The 19,590-nt window shown below is 43.7% G+C and overlaps 1 protein-coding gene across 1 annotated transcript in view; it reads right to left on the reverse strand.

Annotated features, from left to right (window-relative positions):
• LOC126329072 (uncharacterized) overlaps positions 1–19,590 on the reverse strand; it is a 535,869-nt gene that overhangs the window by 36,487 nt on the left and 479,792 nt on the right. The window contains exon 14 of the mRNA XM_049996104.1: positions 16,272–16,386. Coding sequence (XP_049852061.1) covers positions 16,272–16,386 — 115 coding nt within the window. The remainder of the gene's footprint in view (positions 1–16,271; positions 16,387–19,590) is intronic.

Below are 19,590 nucleotides of genomic sequence, written 5' to 3' on the forward strand. Positions count from 1 at the left end.
AGTCCTGGATGATGCAAGTTGTATGAACAGGGGCCCTGTCATCTTAGGAAAAAAGCATCAGCATTGAGGTACAAACATTTTACCAAGGGATTGACCTGATCAGCCATAATGGTCATATGACCCTTGGCAGGGATGCAACTCTGCAGAGTAATGACAGGGCTCATGGAATACCATGAAATGGCTGCCCAAATCATGACTGAACCCACGCCATATTTCACTCTTGGGATGTAAACTCAGCCAGAGGTTGGAAAGAGTATGAAGCAAGACTCATCTGGGCAAATGACAGTCTTCCAGTGCTTCATAGTCAAGGTGTCCGCCCCGATAGCTGAATGGTCAGTGTGACGGACTGCCGTCCTCAGGGGCTTGGGTTCGATTATCAGCTGGGTCGGAGATTTTCTCTGCTCAGGGACTGGGTGTTGTGTTTTCTTCATTATCATTTCATCCCCATCTGGTGCGCAGGTAACCCAATGTTGCATCGAATATAATAATACCTGCACCAAGGCAGATGGACCTGCCCCGTAAGGGGCCTCCTGGCCAATGACACCAAACATTTGTTTCCATTTTTCTTTCAGAGTCAAGGTTTTATGGCTTTGGAATCACGTTTCCTGTTACAGGTATTTGGATCATAGATGAGCAGTTTTGGAATTCCAGCTCACCTTGCAGTTCCCTGATTATTAATTTATTTATTCATGTTCTATTGATCCAGTATACAAGAGAGCTGCACAGATATGGAACGAGTCATACTTATATATGAAAATGTACTTATAGATGCCAATAAACACAAATTATAATATGTGTATAGAAACAAAACATGCTAATAATTACAGGCTTAGGCATTTCCTACAGTTAAGGGAGGTATAAACCAATCAAATAATAAATTACAATTATTCCAAGTTACAAATTACAAGTTTGATGGAACTGAAGTACATCATTAGCCTGAGTGAAAATTTCCATGCTAATGTAGATTGTTGTATTCTGTTAGAAAGTGGTAATAACAAATATTACAAGTACAATGTGTCATATCTAAGTTACAGTGTAGAAACGTCTACACTAAAGAGTTCATTAAGAGAGTGAAAAGAGTTTTCCAGGAGATAATCATTTAATTAACTTTTAACCTGTGGCATTACACTGGTAAGATTTTTTATGTACAATGGGAGAGCATTAAGCAGCGTTATGCTTGAGTAGTGTACCCCCTTTTGTACTAAACTCAAGACTCAAGTTTTTTTCTGTCACCATGCAAGGTGTATTTTGATCTTGTGTCATACAGTGAAGAGCCAAAGAAACTGGTACATCTGCCTAATATCATGTAGGGCTCCCACAAGCATGCACAAGTGCCACAAAACAACATGGCATGGATTCGACTAATGTCTGAAGTAGTGCTGGAGGGAATTGACACCATGAACCCTGCAGGGCTGTCCATAAATCTGTAAAAGTACGAGGGAGTGGAGATCTCTTCTGAACAGCACATTAAAAGGCATCACAGGCTCAATAATGTCCATGTCTAGGGAGTTTGGTAGTCAGCAGAAGTGTTTAAACTCAGAAGGGTGTTTCTGGCACCACTATGTAGCAATTCTGGAAGTGTGGGCTGTGACACTGTTCTGCTGGAATTGCCCCTTGGAATGCACATGAATGGGTACAGGTGATCAGACAGGATGCTTATGTACATGTCACCAATCAGAGTCGTATCTAGAGATATCAGGGGTCCCATATTAACTCCAACTGCTCTTGCCCCACCTTATTAGAGAGCCTCCATTAGCCTGACCATTCCCCTGCTGACATGCAGGGTCCATGGATTCATGAGGTTGTCTGCATGCCAGTACACATACATCCACTTGATAAAATTTGAAACGGGACTTGTTCGACTGGCAACATGTTTCCAGTCATCAACAGTCCAGGGTCAGTATTAGTAGGGATAGGTGAGGTGTAAAGCTTTGTCTCATGCAGTCATCAAGGGTACTTTAGTGGGCATTCATCCCCAAAAGCCCATATCAATGATATTTTGATGAATGGTTCCCTTGCTGACACTTGTTGATGGCCCAGAATTGAAATCTACAGCAATTTGTGGAAGGGTAGCACTTCTGTCATGTTGAATGATTCTCTTCAGTTGTCTTTGGTCCTGTTCTTGAAGAATCTATTTCTGGTCACAGTGATGTCAAAGAGTTGATGTTCTACTGGATTCCTGATATTCATATTATACTCGTGAAAATTCCCACTTCATCGCTACCTCAGAGATGCCACGTCCCACTGATAGTGCACCGACTGTAACGCCATGTTCAGACCCACTTAAATCTTGATAACACATCATTTTAGCAGCAGTGACTGATCTAAAAAATGTGCCAGACACTTGTTTTATATAGGCTTTGCTGACCACAGTGTCGTATTCTGTCTGTTTACATATTTCTGCAATTAAATACACATGCCTATACCAATTTCTTTGGTGTTTCATTCTAGTTATGAAATGTACTAGTGCTTTGTGCATAGGAAGGTTGTTAATTAAGAAGCACATAAGGGATAGGATGTATTGTGAGGTCATTGTTAATATCTTATGTATTTTAAAAAGATTTCTGCATGTATGATATCTGTTAACTCTGCTTAGAATTTGGATTGCTCTTTTCTGAGTGACAAATATTGTTGGGAGGACTCGAACCTGCAACAGGGTGCGCCACGCGAACCGTGGCGAAGCACCTCAGACCCCATGGATACCCCGCACGTCTTTGCATACTACATTCTATTTGGGATGATATCTTGTTGATGAGTTTGATTAAACATATGACAAAGAGTTAAACAATTGGCATTATGACAACCTTGGTGGAAATATTTCCAGAGCCAGATATTTTTTTTTTTTTTTTGCATTTTAGCGATGATCCTTTTTACCTCAATGAATATAACAGAGGCTTTGTTCAGTTGACTTATTTTGCATAATCCATTAGTTGTTAGAGAATGCTTATCAAGGGAACTTGCAACTGCATCTGTTTCCTTGATCAAATTACCACAATATTTTTATTTCTATGCTGGATACACTATCATCTTTTTTCTGCAGTACTCCTTTGATGACACTCCATATGGTTTCTGTTTTGTTATTTGAGTTGTTTGTTTAAGATTTAATGTGTAAGATTTTAGAGCACTTTATAATTGTTTTTATGATTTCACAATATAATCAATAATTTTCTCTTACTGTATGTTCATCAGAAGTACTTTGTGATATGTAACTCTTTTTTGTCTTACATGAAATTTTTATCTCTTTTGTGATCTCGAGTTTCATTTTGAAAGCCTGGGGATTAGTTTTTATAGTTGTTTTTTAATACTGCTTCATCTGGGTATGTGAGTTCATCTGTGAATAGGTTAAATTTAATATTTGTGTTTCTTTCTTTATATACGGGGCTCTGCTCAGTTTGGTAATGAGCTGACTGAAATTTTCTAATGTGTCATTCTAAAAAAAAGTAAAAACTGCTTTAGGTTTAGTGTTTCCTTCCTGTCATGCTAACAGGAATTGAGAGTGTGACATTCAGTTCTACAGTGACTTTGCAGCTGTCGACCTGTTATTTTTCAATTATTTTCTTGTAGTATCTGGGGTCCACAGCTTCTACAAACTTTTTAACGGATTTCAGTCTGCTGTCAGCCGATACAATTTTGTTTTGCGATTGAAATTTTGACATTAGGCCATTTTCAAACATCTAAAAAACATAATACAATTTAATGAGAATGATTTACAAAGCGATTAACAGAAGGTACAGCCAGTTTTTAGTTTTTTGGCATTCATGTACAGCATTTACAAGATTTTTGGAATACATAAAAACGTAATACGCACAACTGCACATCAAAGAATGTCCAGTCAGCGATACTAGTCAGTGTTACATTCTATGTGTTGCAATTTTGACTGGATCGTACGTACCACACAATTACAGGTCTGAACTTGCAATACATTAGAGTAAATATCTAAAACAGCCGATAAAACTTATATTTCTGAAGTCTATTTGCTCACTGACTATGTATTGTGGCTGTTCTTTAGAATTGCTACAAATTTCAATTTGTTCTAGAGTGTCCATTAATCTGCCTTTACCTTCATTGTGTAGTATCTTCAAAGATTCCTCTATGACGTTTCGTAGATGTGCACTTTCACCATATCTTATTTTATAAATCCTTGGCTGTGCAAATGGTTTTGTTTTGTGGGTTGTGTGTCTGGTTATCGTCCCTACTTTGTTATTTGTGCAAAACCCAATTCGTACATTAAATTGAACAAAATTATCGGCTATTGTGTCTGATAGGGCACTATAATAAGGTAAAGCAACGTATCCCATTTTTCTGGTTCTCTTGTTAATGTCATTTTTCATCTCTATTATTGCTTTTGTCATGTAATTTGATAGTATACATTTTGTCTACCTCATCAGCACTGTAGCAATATTTTTCGCCACAGTCCACTGTAATAACCATCTGTCCTGATCACTCAACACATTTTGGTCGTGTTGTGAATTACTGGATGATCTTTGATACGATGCCTTTTGGAACACCAAATGCTTCGGTTATGTTGGTTACAGGAGCGCCTACCATATGAGCACCATATTTGCCCATGATCGAAACCACTGAGCTTCGACATAACGTACTCACAACTACACAGAACACTGTTATGACCACGACGGACAACACTTGTAATGTTTTCAGGGCATTTGCCAGGTGCTGTTTGTGGAGAAATACAAAAGTGCATCCCACAAGCTTGGGTGGAATCTGCACTTATGCCCAAGCATGCAATCGCGGTGTTTCCATATTTTTGTCCAACTCTACTTGTTTGTGGCAAAACTAGTATCCACATGGATAGGATGAAGATTGCCTGCAAGTGACCACTGTTCTGACTTCCCTCGATGCATCAGCAGTACTGGACGGACAGCAGGCGTCACATCGTTCCAAGCCTGCAACCCCTGAAAGATTTTCTGTGTTATTTTGATATACTAGGCGTATACAGTTTGCCTTCTTATCCCGATCACTTAATCTTACACATTTATATAGTGTTCTTGCCCTTCTCCTTAACTCAAACACCATGGAACTTATATTCGTTACTAGGCTTGTTGCACAAAACTTCTAACTTTTTGTACCAAAATTACGAACTCTTGACTATGGTGCTCAAGGCATGTACTCCAAACACTTGTGACGAAAGGCTTCCGTCCTTCTGCACCAAACTGCAGTGTCCGCTATTATTGTACGCTCATTTCCACGAACAAAGAGTGACAAGAGGGCAATCAGTGTGTCCTGTCTGTCCGTCACTGCCATTGTCTTCATCCATCTCTCTCTCTTTCACTGACATTTCTCTCTCCCACCATCACTGTCTCCTCTCTCTTTCTCTCCCACTGGCACTGTTTCCTTTCTCTTCCATCGTCACTGTCTCTCTGCCATTCTCTTTCAGTACAAAAAAGCGACAACATGTTCGAATGCCACAATTTTTGTCGATGATGACTGAATGGGTATTGAGGCAACTGGTTCCAAACTTATTTGACAGTCTTTAAAAGGGAAACATACTCGCTTTTTGTGCTCCAACAGATACATTTTTCCACTGTTTCCTTTCTTTTCCCTGCGACAGCTTATATGAAACGAATTATATTGGTCAATTAAGTTTAACAATTTATACACTTCGATACATTTATTTACTTTGACATATATAAGCAACAAATAGATACATATAATGAAAGGTTATCAGAAAATCGTGTGCTTTACGTTTTTTCTCAATACTTTGCTTATCGATCACAATTCATCGGAAACGCCGAATTATGACATGTATTATAAAAGCGTAAAAACGTTATGAGACATATTTCACTGAATTTGCTGTCTTTCCAGTTTTACATAATTTTTTCCAGTCATTTAAAGTTTTTTCTAGGCATATTAAGATCTTTTAGCCCGTTTTTTGTTACTGCAATATCACTTTGGGTGTATTTATATAGGCGTGAAGTGCCCATTATACAGATGCAGTGCACCATACTGGAGAACAAATGCTGACTAAAAACGTAATACGATGACGTAAGAACCCTTCTGATCACCCTAGAATCCATGCCACGTATTCACAATGTCAGCGAAAATTATATTTACGCATCAGACTGGATATTACGCGCATATTTGACTGCTTAAGTACGACAACTACGAAGCCTGGATCTTGGTAACGGTTAACTATATCGAAAAAGGTTTCGAAGTTCCAAGAGAATATCGTCTTAAGAACATATCGTAAGGTTGACGATCTGCCATCAACAGATATTATAGAAGTGGCCATCGCCACAGTTGGTACCTTTCTCGCTTGAAAAAATCGTGGGTTCGGGGATTTTCTCAGGAATCGTCCATGAACAAATGTTGCTTTCATAAGCCGCATAAAGTCCGTCCTAGAACACACTTAATGCAGAAGGACCAACTGATTTGTTCCATTTGCCTGGGCTGGAGAAAGTGTGTAATGTTTAAATTTTGGCCTTGTGCTGCAATGATAGCTATAGTATGCTAGTTCTTCCCACAGGTAAACAGTTACTAACCAAAGTCTATTCAAAACAATTGACCTCTTATCTCTGTGATCAGTAGAACCCAAGATACGACCCCCTGAAAAGTCACATTTTCACGCGCGGCTTTGTGGAACATGTTACCGTGAACGAACCTATTACATTTGTGAAGGTATGTTTGGTGTTTAATAAGAAGTTATATTTTTTCTGAATTTCATACCAATGCGTATTTTTGTGTAGGCCCAATATTCCCCGAATTGCGTTGTGTTTAAATCATGTCAAATCTTATATAAAAAAACGATAAAACTGGATTGCTATATTTGGAGATGGGACCCAGTCACACATCTTGCCCCGGGACCAGTCTTGGCTCACAGCGCCCCTGCAGATCGCTCACGACCGAGATTTTCTTCTAAGAAAAATTCACTTCAGCAGTACATGTGAGAAGAGTGTTTGCTGTTCAGTAGTACAAGATAATGCTCACAATGTGAACCTGATCCATTACAGACTCTCTGATCCTCAATGTAAAGAAAAATTTCGCGCTATTGTTACGATGTATACGTGCAGTTCTTCAATGACGCGGTAGTCGCTGTGGATGTCCACCATGTGCAGTGGATACTGCTGTGGTGCGCCCTCCGTCAAGCGCCGACAGCCGACCGTTCGCGAGCCCCATCATTTAAACTCACGCACTACCCAGCAGCCGACCTTCGGACCGCAAGAAGTCGGCAGAAGGCCGTCAGAGGAGGGTACGAGCGGCCACAACCAGGCCAAGCAATCTATGTGCGCACCAGCCAGACTGCGTTATGCACCCACCGACAAGGGAATTAGCCAATAAGAAAGTTGTTGTCATACGCGCGGTCAGTATTTTAAGACCGCGTTCTGGCCGTAACCGGTAGTTCGTCCACCCGCTGAAGACTATGTTCGTCTCCGAAGTCGCCGCCGGCGCCGTCCGCTTTCGACGTCGCACTTCTGGGGACGGGTGCTGCTTAACACGACACTTTCGGACTTGGAGAAGTTTTGAGTGGTGATTATTGAGCTTATACTTTGATCGAAATTACTCGATAGTTGACACTCCATGCGTTGGAGCTGGTTTTCTCCAATGAGACCACTCAACGTCACGCCGGAACCGTTCGCTATTGCCAGACTGTCACAACAATTGGTCAGTTCATCTCCAGTTCCTTGAGAGGCTTTCTTCCTTGATGTGTTCGGATCCAGAATTACAGGTATCGCACTTTTATTTTGTATTTTATCAGCCATGATTAACACACCACAAACAACACATACACGCACACACACAGTCACACATGCTAATGAAATACAAACGTTTCATACACAGCACAAACTAAACACTACTGGATACGTCCGCACAAGATGTGATTCAAGGTCACATGTGCCGTTATCATACTCACAGAGATCGTTTTACATGAGATAAGCTTCGCACGACATTGCATGAAACTGAGTTTTTGAAGGCTGTAGTTCATCACTGCGACTCGGTGATCACAGTCAACAAAATAACAATTTGCAATGGTTAGGATATTAACAAACCATGCTGAAGGTCTTAGCTTCGAATGTCGTGAATTTTTTTATTTCTAAATGTAATTAAAAGATATTGATTACTATATTTATTCAATTAATTGATTATATATAATTTTTTATTTCTAATTCTTTGACACGTCATTTTGATCATCGTATTGACTTTTTTATCTGCTCTCATTTTTATACCTTTCATTCTTTTTTGTCTGGAATCTGCATGTGTCGCTCATAATCTGCAACCAAGAACCAACGAGGACTGCCCATCGGCTGGTAAGGGGCAGCTCGTGTGGCCAGTGAGAGGATAGTTTTAGGTAACCAGTGATAGCGAGAAATTACAGTTGCTTTTATCGCTGAAACTGAACTTTTTGCGTCTTGAGTTTTCTCGTACGGATTAGCGTTAATAGCTGTGAAGAAAACTATCGAGAGTTTAGCTCTGTTGCTGATTGTCGACCATCGCCTTTCCGGATACATTACACATCACGAGATTGTGGTAAGCTTAGGATATGGGTTTAAATTCACGACTACAAAACGCGTCTGCTGCCATAGTTTTGTCATTGTGTAATTAAAATGAGATGCCAACAGAGAATTTCGTATTTTCCGACATACCTTGCGGCGGCCGCTTCCAACACAGCTCCGGGTTACAATTTAATAGCATTTGTGAAGTGACTTTCCATGTTTCCATGTTACGTTTAACAGAGCGGCAGTCGGTGGCCGATTTGGGAACGCCGTAGCGGCAAGTGACAAACGTCAGCTAACAAATAATTTTAAGCGGACTGTAGATAGATTTTCATATCCTGTGCTGGACACGGACTTTCGCTCAGCACCAAGACAGGACATAATAAGCGTTACGGTACTGACCATGCCTGTTTTTGTTTCCAAGTGTTGGTTGAGTCTTCTGCTAGGAACTGACAGATTTTGTTCTTTGGATCTGGACACTTCAAGAAGATATGATGATGGTATCCAACTTACTGCCCGCACACTACATTTGTAGTGCCCATGTCCACTATACTTATTATTCGCGGCAGGCAGTCTACCGATTCCCGTAAGAGTTCGGGTAATGTGAGTGCAGACGCATTGAAGAAGATCATTGGCCGGTAAGCCTTATCTATATGAAGATGGTATCTGTTATTTCGGACAATGGATCTTGCTGCTTTGGTCAGCACTACTACGGGGTTTTCTATTACTGTTTCTGATCACTGATCTCCCAATATTTGAACTGATAGGACCTGCTATCAGTGTGATGAGTTTTTTAAGACCGCTGTCGACGTTAGACTTCTGACAATGGCAATAACAACTGTAGGCACCCGTATGGAGGACATGGTAATAAAACACTGCTGGTGTAGAGGAACTGAAAGACTAGAAAACCAATAAGTCAGCAAGTTCTGATGGAATCCCAGTTCGGTTTTACAAAGAGTACTCTACAGCATTGGTCCCTTTGTTAGTTTGCACTTATAGCAAGTCTCTCGCCCAGTCCAAAGTCCCAAGGGACTGGGAAAAAGCGCATGTGACTCCTGCATATAAGAAGGATAAGCGAACGGACTCGTAAAACTACAGACGAATATCAGAAACATCGGTTTGCTGCAGAATTCTTGAGCATATTCTCATCTCAAATACGATAAATTACCATGAGAGGTTTTAGAAAGCATCGCTCATGCGAAACTCAGCTTGCCCTTCTCTCACGTGAGATCCTGCGTACCATGGATGAAGGGCAACAGGCGGATTCCATATTACTAGACTTCGGTGAAGCGTGTGACACGATGCGCCGCTGGCAACTGTAAACAAAGGTATAAGTATACGGAATAGATTCCCATGTATATGAGTGGTTCGAAGTTTTCTTAAGAAGCAGAACCCAGAATGTTGTCCTCGACGGCGTGTATTCTTCGGAGACAGGGGTATCGTCAGGAGTGCCTCAGGGAAGTGTGACAGGACCGCTGTTACTTCTCATACGTGTAAACGATATGGCAGCAGCGTTCGTTTGTTTGGTGGTGATGCTGTAGTGTACAGGAAGGTGACGAAGTTGTGTGACTAGAAGAATATAAGATGACTCAGACAACATTTTTAGTTGATGTGATGAATGGCAGCTAGCTCTAAATGTAGAAAGATGAAAGTTAATGGGGATGAGTGTGGAGAACAACCTCATAATGTTCGAATAGTGTGTTAGTAGTGCTTGACACTATCACGTCGTTTAAATATCTGGGCGTAACGTTGCAGAGCGATGTGATGTCGAGGGGTAGACTTGGGTTCACTGAGAGGATTCTAGGAAAGTGTGATTCATCTGGAAAGGAGATTGCGTATGGGACTTTAGTACGACCTCTTCTTGAGTACTGCTCTAGCGTTTGGGATTTTCACCAAGGCGGATGAAATGAAGACACTGAACCAGTTCAGAGTCAGGCTGCTAGATTTGTTACCAGTAGGTTCAATCAATACAAATGTATTATGGAGGTGCTTCGGGAACTCAAATGAGGATCAGTGGAGGGAATGCGACCTTTTACTCGTGTAACACTATTGAGAAAATTTAGAGAACTGGCGTTTGAGGCTGACCGCAGGGCGATTCTGCTGTCACGAACGCGCATTTCGCGTAAGGACCATGAAGATAAGATTAAAGAGATTAGGGCTCCTTCGGAGGCTTACAGACAGTCTTTTTCCTTCGCTCTATTTGCGAGTTGAACAGAAACGGAAATGACTAGTTGTGGTACAGGGTACCTCCGCCACGCATCATACGGTGACTTGCGGAGTATGTATGTAGACGCAGAACTGTAACCACTGCAATGGGTATTGCTGCGGCGTCAACCCTGTTTGACTCAAACTGTGTGATGAAACTGTTAACAGCCCATCACGGGAGCTGCATATAATTCCTCAGAGGAACTTTTTTGGCAGTGTGTAGTCAAGTTAGAAAAAAAAAATTAACAATGTCGACTTGTTGTTGTTGTTGTGGTCTTCAGTCCTGAGACTGGTTTGATGCAGCTCTCCATGCTACTCTATCTTGTGCAAGCTTCTTCATCTCCCAGTACCTAATGCAACCTACATCCTTCTGAATCTGCTTAGTGTATTCATCTCTTGGTCTCCATCTACGATTTTTACCCTCCACGCTGCCCTCCAATACTAAATTGGTGATCCCTTGATGCCTCAGAACATGTCCTACCAACCGAGCCCTTCTTCTGGTCAAGTTGTGCCACAAACTTCTCTTCTCTCCAACCCTGTTCAATACTTCCTCATTAATTATGTGATCTACCCATCTAATCTTCAGCATTCTTCTGTAGCACCACATTTCGAAAGCTTCTATTCTTTTCTTGTCCAAACTATTTATGGTCCATGTTTCACTTCAATACATGGCTAAACTCCATACAAATACTTTCAGAAATGACTTCCTGATACTTAAATCTATACTCGATGTTAACAAATTTCTCTTCTTCAGAAACGGTTTCCTTGCCATTGCCAGTCTACATTTTATATCCTCTCTACTTCGACCATCATCAGTTATTTTGCTCCCCAAATAGCAAAACTCCTTTACTACTTTAAATGTCTCATTTCCTAATCTAATTCCCTCAGCATCACTTGACTTAATTTGACTGCATTCCATTATCCTCGTTTTGCTTTTGTTGATGTTCATCTTATACCCTCCTTTCAAGACACTATCCATTCCGTTCAACTGCTCTTCCAAGTCCTTTTGCTGTCTCTGACAGAATTACGATATTATCGGCGAACCTCAACATTTTTATTTCTTCTCCATGGATTTTAATACCTACTCCGAATTTTTCTTTTGTTTTCTTCATTGCTTGCTCAATATACAGATTGAATAACATCGGGGAGAGACTACAACCCTGTCTCACTCCCTTCCCAACCACTGCTTCCCTTTCATGTCCCTCGACTCTAATAACTGCCATCTGGTTTCTGCACAAATTGTAAATAGCCTTTCGCTCCCTGTATTTTACCCTTGCTACCTTCAGAATTTGAAAGAGAGTATTCCAATCAACATTGTCAAAAGCTTTCTCTAAGTTTACAAATGCTAGAAACGTAGGTTTGCCCTTCCCTAATCTAGCTTCTAAGGTAAATCGTAGGGACAGTATTGCCTCACGTGTTCCAACATTTCTACGGAATCCAAACTGATCTTCCCCGAGGTCGGTTTCTACCAGTTTTTCCATTCGTCTGTAAAGAATTCGCATTAGTATTCTGCAGCTGTGACTTATTAAACTGATAGTTCGACTTATGAGAAGTGATACAGAATTTGTATTAATCAGTAGCATAACTGAAAACAAAATCTGACAAAAAATACTCACGAGGCATGAAATAGGCGGAGCCAGTTTCCTCCCCCCTCTTTCCCCCCACATAAGCGAAATTCCTCTATCTATAAGGAAATTTCGAGGAAAAGTGATTTTCAGTGCCAGTTTGAGCTTTCTTTTAAACGATTAGCCGTGTCATGTTCCTCTGCTGGCAGCCTCATTTCAAATTCGCTATTTATGACGATTATTTACCTGTGATTGTGATAGATACGAGAGCAGCAACACGTGTGAGGTGTGTTGGAACGTGACTCTTTGATGAATGAAGTGGACCGATTGTATCAGTTAAGGTACTGCCCGTCGAACAGGATGAGGCGCCGTCAGCAGTGGGCGAGGTTGACAAACAGGACCACACATTCTCTCTCTTATTCTTTTCCTTATTTGTTATTTCAACTCCCTGCGAGGAAGCGTGTAAGACGTCTGTTAAGCCTAAGTGTTACAAGTTTTACAAAACTGTACAGTATACTGCAAGGCGACAAATTTACATTTTAAAGCACAGATAGTAATTTGGTGAATTTTTGGCTAATACCGACGACTTACATAATGTTTGCAGCATACACAGATCATGACGTTTGTGGTTGGTGCCATGATGTGATGATGGTGCTGGTGATGAAGAGAAAAATTAGTTCATGATAGAGATGAAAAGATGTTTGCAGTAGTGAAGAAGTACAAGAGGCGTGGAATACTGAAGTGGCGGAGGGGGGATGGAGGGCTGATGGCACGAGAGAGAAACGATAGGAAACGTTAGGATACGACTGGTATGGAGTATTTCACACTACAGTTGACTATATACTGGGAAACAGCAGCAAAAGGGATAGCATACTGTAAGCTAAAGTTGGTTATTGATCGAGATGGATTTCAGGGTTGGATAGCGGGAGTCGTTTGAAGTTCTTGCGGGAGAGGATGGACAAGGCATAACGGTGCATGAAAGTTGCAGTATGAGTGTAATGGTGCGGCAGAGTACCTGGATGAAAGTGAGAAGGTAGGATATGTAATGTTGGTATTGGATTTTCGGGTTTGAAGTTTCCCTGGGAAGAGAAGAAGTGAAGAAGTTGTGGGGAACTGGACGAGTCGATGCAGGATGCAAGTTGAAGAAGGCAGGAAAGTGAGGAGAAATGCATATCTGTCGAGGCTTTCAAAGGGTCTGCCAAATTTGGGGTCAACGGAAATCCAGGGAGAGTCGGCGTACATTAGGATAGGGTGGATGAGGAATTTATAAGTGAGGACGTAGGCAGGAGGATGTAGCCCACATGAATGCCTGGTAGTAGTTTTAATAGGCTTCAGGCTTTATCCCTTCGGCTGCTACAGACGTGCTTTTGAATTTCGTGCTGAGGGCGGCTTCTCTAAGGGCTGTACTGGTTGCCAAATGTTGGTGCATAGAGCTGGTGCTGTTGGTGCTGAGAGCATAAAATTTTTATCGTCCGATTTTCCGAAAAATATTAGGTGAAAAACTTGCACATCTTACAACTTGGTATCTTCACCCGATAAAGAACTGAATATCGTTTCGTTGTCCGACATACTTAGTGCACTGCACCAAATTAAGTAAAACATTTCGCCGAATTTTAAAGAGTTTGCAAAGATAAAAACGCACTGCATAAACTTTGCGTATGGTTGATTTTAGCTCATATTTTACAGTGAATGAAATGTAAATAAGATATTTAAATACACTCCTGGAAATTGAAATAAGAACACCGTGAATTCATTGTCCCAGGAAGGGGAAACTTTATTGACACATTCCTGGGGTCAGATACATCAAATGATCACACTGACAGAACCACAGGCACATAGACACAGGCAACAGAGCATGCACAATGTCGGCACTAGTACAGTGTATATCCACCTTTCGCAGCAATGCAGGCTGCTATTCTCCCATGGAGACGATAGTACAGATGCTGGATGTAGTCCTGTGGAACGGCTTGCCATGCCATTTCCACCTGGCGCCTCAGTTGGACCAGCATTCGTGCTGGACGTGCAGACCGCGTGAGACAACGCTTCATCCAGTCCCAAACATGCTCAATGGGGGACAGATCCGGAGACCTTGCTGGCCAGGGTAGTTGACTTACACCTTCTAGAGCACGTTGGGTGGCACGGGATACATGCGGACGTGCATTGTCCTGTTGGAACAGCAAGTTCCCTTGCCGGTCTAGGAATGGTAGAACGATGGGTTCGATGATGGTTTGGATGTACCGTGCACTATTCAGTGTCCCCTCGACGATCACCAGAGGTGTACGGCCAGTGTAGGAGATCGCTCCCCACACCATGATGCCGGGTGTTGGCCCTGTGTGCCTCGGTCGTATGCAGTCCTGATTGTGGCGCTCACCTGCACGGCGCCAAACACGCAATCGACCATCATTGGCACCAAGGCAGAAGCGACTCTCATCGCTGAAGACGACACGTCTCCATTCGCCCCTCCATTCACGCCTGTCGCGACACCACTGGAGGCGGGCTGCACGATGTTGGGGCGTGAGCGGAAGACGGCCTAACGGTGTGCGGGACCGTAGCCCAGCTTCATGGAGACGGTTGCGAATGGTCCTCGCCGATACCCCAGGAGCAACAGTGTCCCTAATTTACTGGGAAGTGGCAGTGCTGTCCCCTACGGCACTGCGTAGGATCCTACGGTCTTGGCGTGCATCCGTGCGTCGCTCCGGTCCGGTCCCAGGTCGACGGGCACGTGTTGAGCAATTCGGCGGTACGTCCACCCGGCCTCCAGCATGCCCACTATACGCCCTTCGCTCAAAGTCCGTCAACTGCACATACGGTTCACGTCCACGTTGTCGCGGCATGCTACCAGTGTTAAAGACTGCGATGGAGCTCCGTATGCCACGGCAAACTGGCTGACACTGACGGCGGCGGTGCACAAATGCTGCGCAGCTAGCGCCATTCGACGGCGAACACCGCGGTTCCTGGTGTGTCCGCTGTGCCGTGCGTGTGATCATTGCTTGTACAGCCCTCTCGCAGTGTCCGGAGCAAGTATGGTGGGTCTGACACACCAGTGTCAATGTGTTCTTTTTTCCGTTTCCAGGAGTGTATTATTTAGTTGAGAGCAGAGTGATGGGCGACCATTCAGGTCCCTGCGCATCGCAAATCATGTGCGAGTCAAGGTATCGAAGCTAGGGTCCTTTTTTTTCCCTTCAAATGATAGCACACAATGAGGCACATATGTTCTGTGATGAATACTCGAAACTTTTCATTCACCGAGGTATTGAAATAATTAGTCAACAGCAGTGAGAGGTCAACGGCTCAGAACCCATAAACATGACCATACCACTGTAGGAAAACCCAAACGGTGCATGTCTACACATCCACAGCACCCGAGGAAAGACGTAGTAGGATGTGTATACGCGTCCACAACAGCGGAAAGGATGACTTATTGTAGGCTAAAGTGGGTATATATTGAGACGGGTTTCAGGGTTTGGGGCGGGTAGTTGGGTGAAGTTCTCGTGGAATTGATGGACAAGGCAGGTAAGGTGCAGTATGACAGCAATGGTGAGGCAGAGCATCTGGATTGAAAATAAGGAGGTAGGATACGTAATACTGGTACTGGATTTTCAGGTCTGACGTTTTACTAGGTAGTGGAGAAGTTGTTGCAACTATACGAGTCGGTATGGGATGCAAGTTGGTGACGGCAGGAAAGCGAGGAAGAACGCATATCTGTCGAGGATTTCAGGGGAGCTGTAAAATTTTGGAGCGGGGAAGATTCAGGAAGCACTGGTATAGGTTAGGATGGGGTGCATGGTGATTTATTGGTAAGGATATGGGTAAGAGGACGTAGCACCAAGGTATTGCCTGTAGAAGTTTTAATAAGCTTCAGGCTTTATGCTGAATAGTGATGGGGTCAAACGATCTTTGTTGGTTTTACATTTGGGTACTGCAGATTGTTCGTTTTGTTTCTGAACTGTAATTCGATCGTTTTGGTGACGATTATTTGTGTTCCCCTCCACGCTGTCAGGGGCTTACTCTAGGCGAGCGCTTAGATGGTGCGCTGGCTGGCGGTCCTCACCCGTGACGCCAGCGATGTCGATGGCTCTGGCGCGCAGCACGCGGCCGAACTCTCCCTCCCCCAGCGTCTTCTCCAGCAGAAGGCGAGAGCGCGGAAACTCCCACTGCGGGTCCACCTGCAGCACAGCCGTCACACCCCGCGTCGCCAACTCTAAACTCCGTTACAGGAAGCAGGAAGACACATAATTTGTTGCACTAATTATAAGGCATACTTATTTATACTTTGCCGGAAAAATCCTCAAGGAGGTGTTCAGTGACACCAGGGTATAATATGTGTGTATTGAGGGGTTTTAGTGCTGGTGATTCATTCGTCACAGTCATCGCTTATGAGAAGGCTCTCAGGAGGCCTATCTGAACACCATTTTTTGACTGAGTAGGCAGTAACTGTGCTGAATTTAGAGGTGAACAGTTTTTGCAACATTGATTCTAGGTTACACTCATGCCCCACCGACGAGTAAGTACTCCTGTTGGACAGATCCAGCCATTTGAATGGAGTCGCACTGTGGGCCTACGGGAAGGGGGATGGATGTGTGGACGGATTGCTCTTCATGTTGGCTGCAATGTATCGGTGGTCTGTTGCTGCCTGTGGAACACTCCCACAACTGTAGATCAGGTTCTGGACGTCTGTGGCAGCACAGATGCACGTGAAGATCGACGCATTGTGCGAGCAGCGGTGGCCGAGTATAATCGAGGGACAAATCCGGGCACATGTTGCACCCACTGTGCCATCAGCGACCGTTGGGAACCGTCTGACTGCAGCTGGATTACGATCACTTGTGCCAATGGCCAGGCTACAACTCACTCTATGATGCTGCCAAGTATGGCTACTCTCGTGTCATGAAAGAGTTGACTGCAGAGTGCAGTGGCGCTCTGATGTCTTCAGTGATGAGAGCAGGATCTGTCTGTATCTGAGTGACGGACATACACTTGCATGGCGCAGCACTGGTGAGCTGCTTATGCCAAAGTACATTCGCCTATAGCACACACACCAAACTCATCCCATCCCAGGTGGTATGTGTGTGTGTGTGTGGGGGGGGGGGGGGGGGGGACGTTGAGGCATCAGTTACAACTCACCTTTGGTTTGTCTGCCGGGTACTGTAAGCAGTGCCCACTACATAGCACAAACTATTATCCCTTTTGTACTGACATATCTTTGACAGGAAGTTGAAGCGCTTTTTCATCAGGACAGCGCAAAACAGCTGCTGCGATGACATGCACTCTTTGTGATGTAGAACAACTTTACTCTCCAGCAAAATAACCAGATCTCATGTCGATTGTACTCGTTTGGGACATGATGAAACGGAACTAGCTCTCCATGGCCTGCAAGAACCATTGCGTATTGCAATAAAAGGCACGATATGCTTGGGATAATTTGTCGTGGAGTGCCATTCGGCAACATTACGATCGTTTTCGTGCGAGAATACACGCTTGCGTTGCGCCAGAGCGGGGATAAACTATGTATTGGTGAGAAAGTTTGGGTACGCTTTCCTGTGAGGTGTGTTTTTCATTTGGTCTGAATTTGTTATCATATACTCCTACAGTGATGAACTACCTGTCACCTCACTTGTCAATCAAATGACCTTGGTTTTGAGGGTGCTGCACTTTTTCCGACACTGTATGCTTTAGAGTTTCCTAGGTAGTAAACGTTACAATTTATATGGTACGCGGGCAGTATATAATAATAATAATGTTAAAACGTATGGTAACGAATATTTGGAATTTAAGAAATGTCTTTCGTATTAACATAGATACACAGTGTCTCATCAGTCTTAATGTCTTAACATGTAAGTGCAAACTCTTTAGAATGTACTCAGGTGAGTAATCGGTTTGCACTTACATCTCACGATATTAAGACTGACACGATACGGCGCATCTATGGGGGCGTGCTGAATAGCAATGCTTTCCATTTTTTATGTGAAAATTCTTTAGGATTTCTAAATAAAACAAACGTTATTAACATTCTACATTTTTATTCCTCATGTACACATTTTTGCAGCTCTCTGTCGCTAGAACGCTCCGAATTGTAGCGTGTAACATGCTGGTGTGCAGTATGCCGGCGTGCAATGTAATTATGTCTGTGCATCAGAAACAGCGTGCTGTAATCGAGTTTCGAATTTGAAGGTTTCGTCGACACACGGCGTACCCACTCCATCAGTAAGACAGCGCCACACCACAGGTGAGTGCTGCGGCATTTGCAGCAATGCAATTTCTTGGTTTCACTCTCATCAGTTATCCTCCATATGGTCCCAACTTGACTCATCCGATTTACATCTGTTTCCTTCTCCGCTGAAGACGAACTCCTTAACCTCGTTCAACTTCTCTCCCTCCAGCTCAACTCCTGTTCTGCCATTTTTGTTTCCCTTGACCTACAAAATGCCTATGGCCGTGTATGGCATCCCAGTCTCCTCTTTAAACTCCAAACCTACGCCCTGCCTATCAATTTTGCCCGTGTGGTCGCTTCCTTCCTCTCGCGCCATACTTCCTATGTCACCCCCCACAACACCAACTCCCGTATCATTTATCCCACTGCTGGCGTCCCCCAGGCCTCTGTCCTCTCCCCTTTGCTTTATCTCTTGTATATGGCTGATATGCCCAAGCCAACCCCACCTGTCCACCTTCTCCAGTGTGCTGATGACACTGCCTTCCTGGCTCTCTATCCTACCCTTCAACAGTCCCAACGCACCCTCCAAACCAACCTCAACCAGGTCAACGCTTGGTGTAACCAGTGGTTCCTCCATCTCAACCCCTCCAAAACTAAGGCAATCATCATAGGCCGCACCACCCGCTTCTTTCGTCTCCATGATTTCTACCTCCCCCTTTATGATCATCCCATTCAGCTCACCTCCACCCTGAGATACCTTGGCCTCACCCTCGACCGTCACCTCACCTGGACCCCTCACCTCCAGACCATCCAGCAGAAAGCCCATTCCTGCCTCTGCCTCCTGAAACTCCTGTCTGGCCAGACATGGGGATTGCATCCTTCCACCATCCTCCACAACTACAAATCCCTCATCCTCTGTTATGCCAGCATTGCCTGGATCTCCACACCCAACCGCTTTTACAAGGCCCTCCAAATCCTCGAACGCCATGCACTCCGCCTTGCCTTCTGTATCTGCCTTCCTTCCCCCACATGGCTCTCGCATGAACTCATCCCCTTCCCCCACCTCCTCCTGTTCCCCCTACATCTCTGCATCCTTTACATTGTCCACAGGCTTCATCCCCCCTCCCCCACCCTCTGGTTTCCTCCTTCCTCTCCACCCCTCATCAGTTGCTGCACCTCTATTGCTGTATCCCTCCCTCTCTCCACCTTCACACCCTCC

Source organism: Schistocerca gregaria, chromosome 2 (genome assembly GCF_023897955.1).
Source record: "Schistocerca gregaria isolate iqSchGreg1 chromosome 2, iqSchGreg1.2, whole genome shotgun sequence".
Lineage (NCBI taxonomy): Eukaryota > Metazoa > Arthropoda > Insecta > Orthoptera > Acrididae > Schistocerca > Schistocerca gregaria.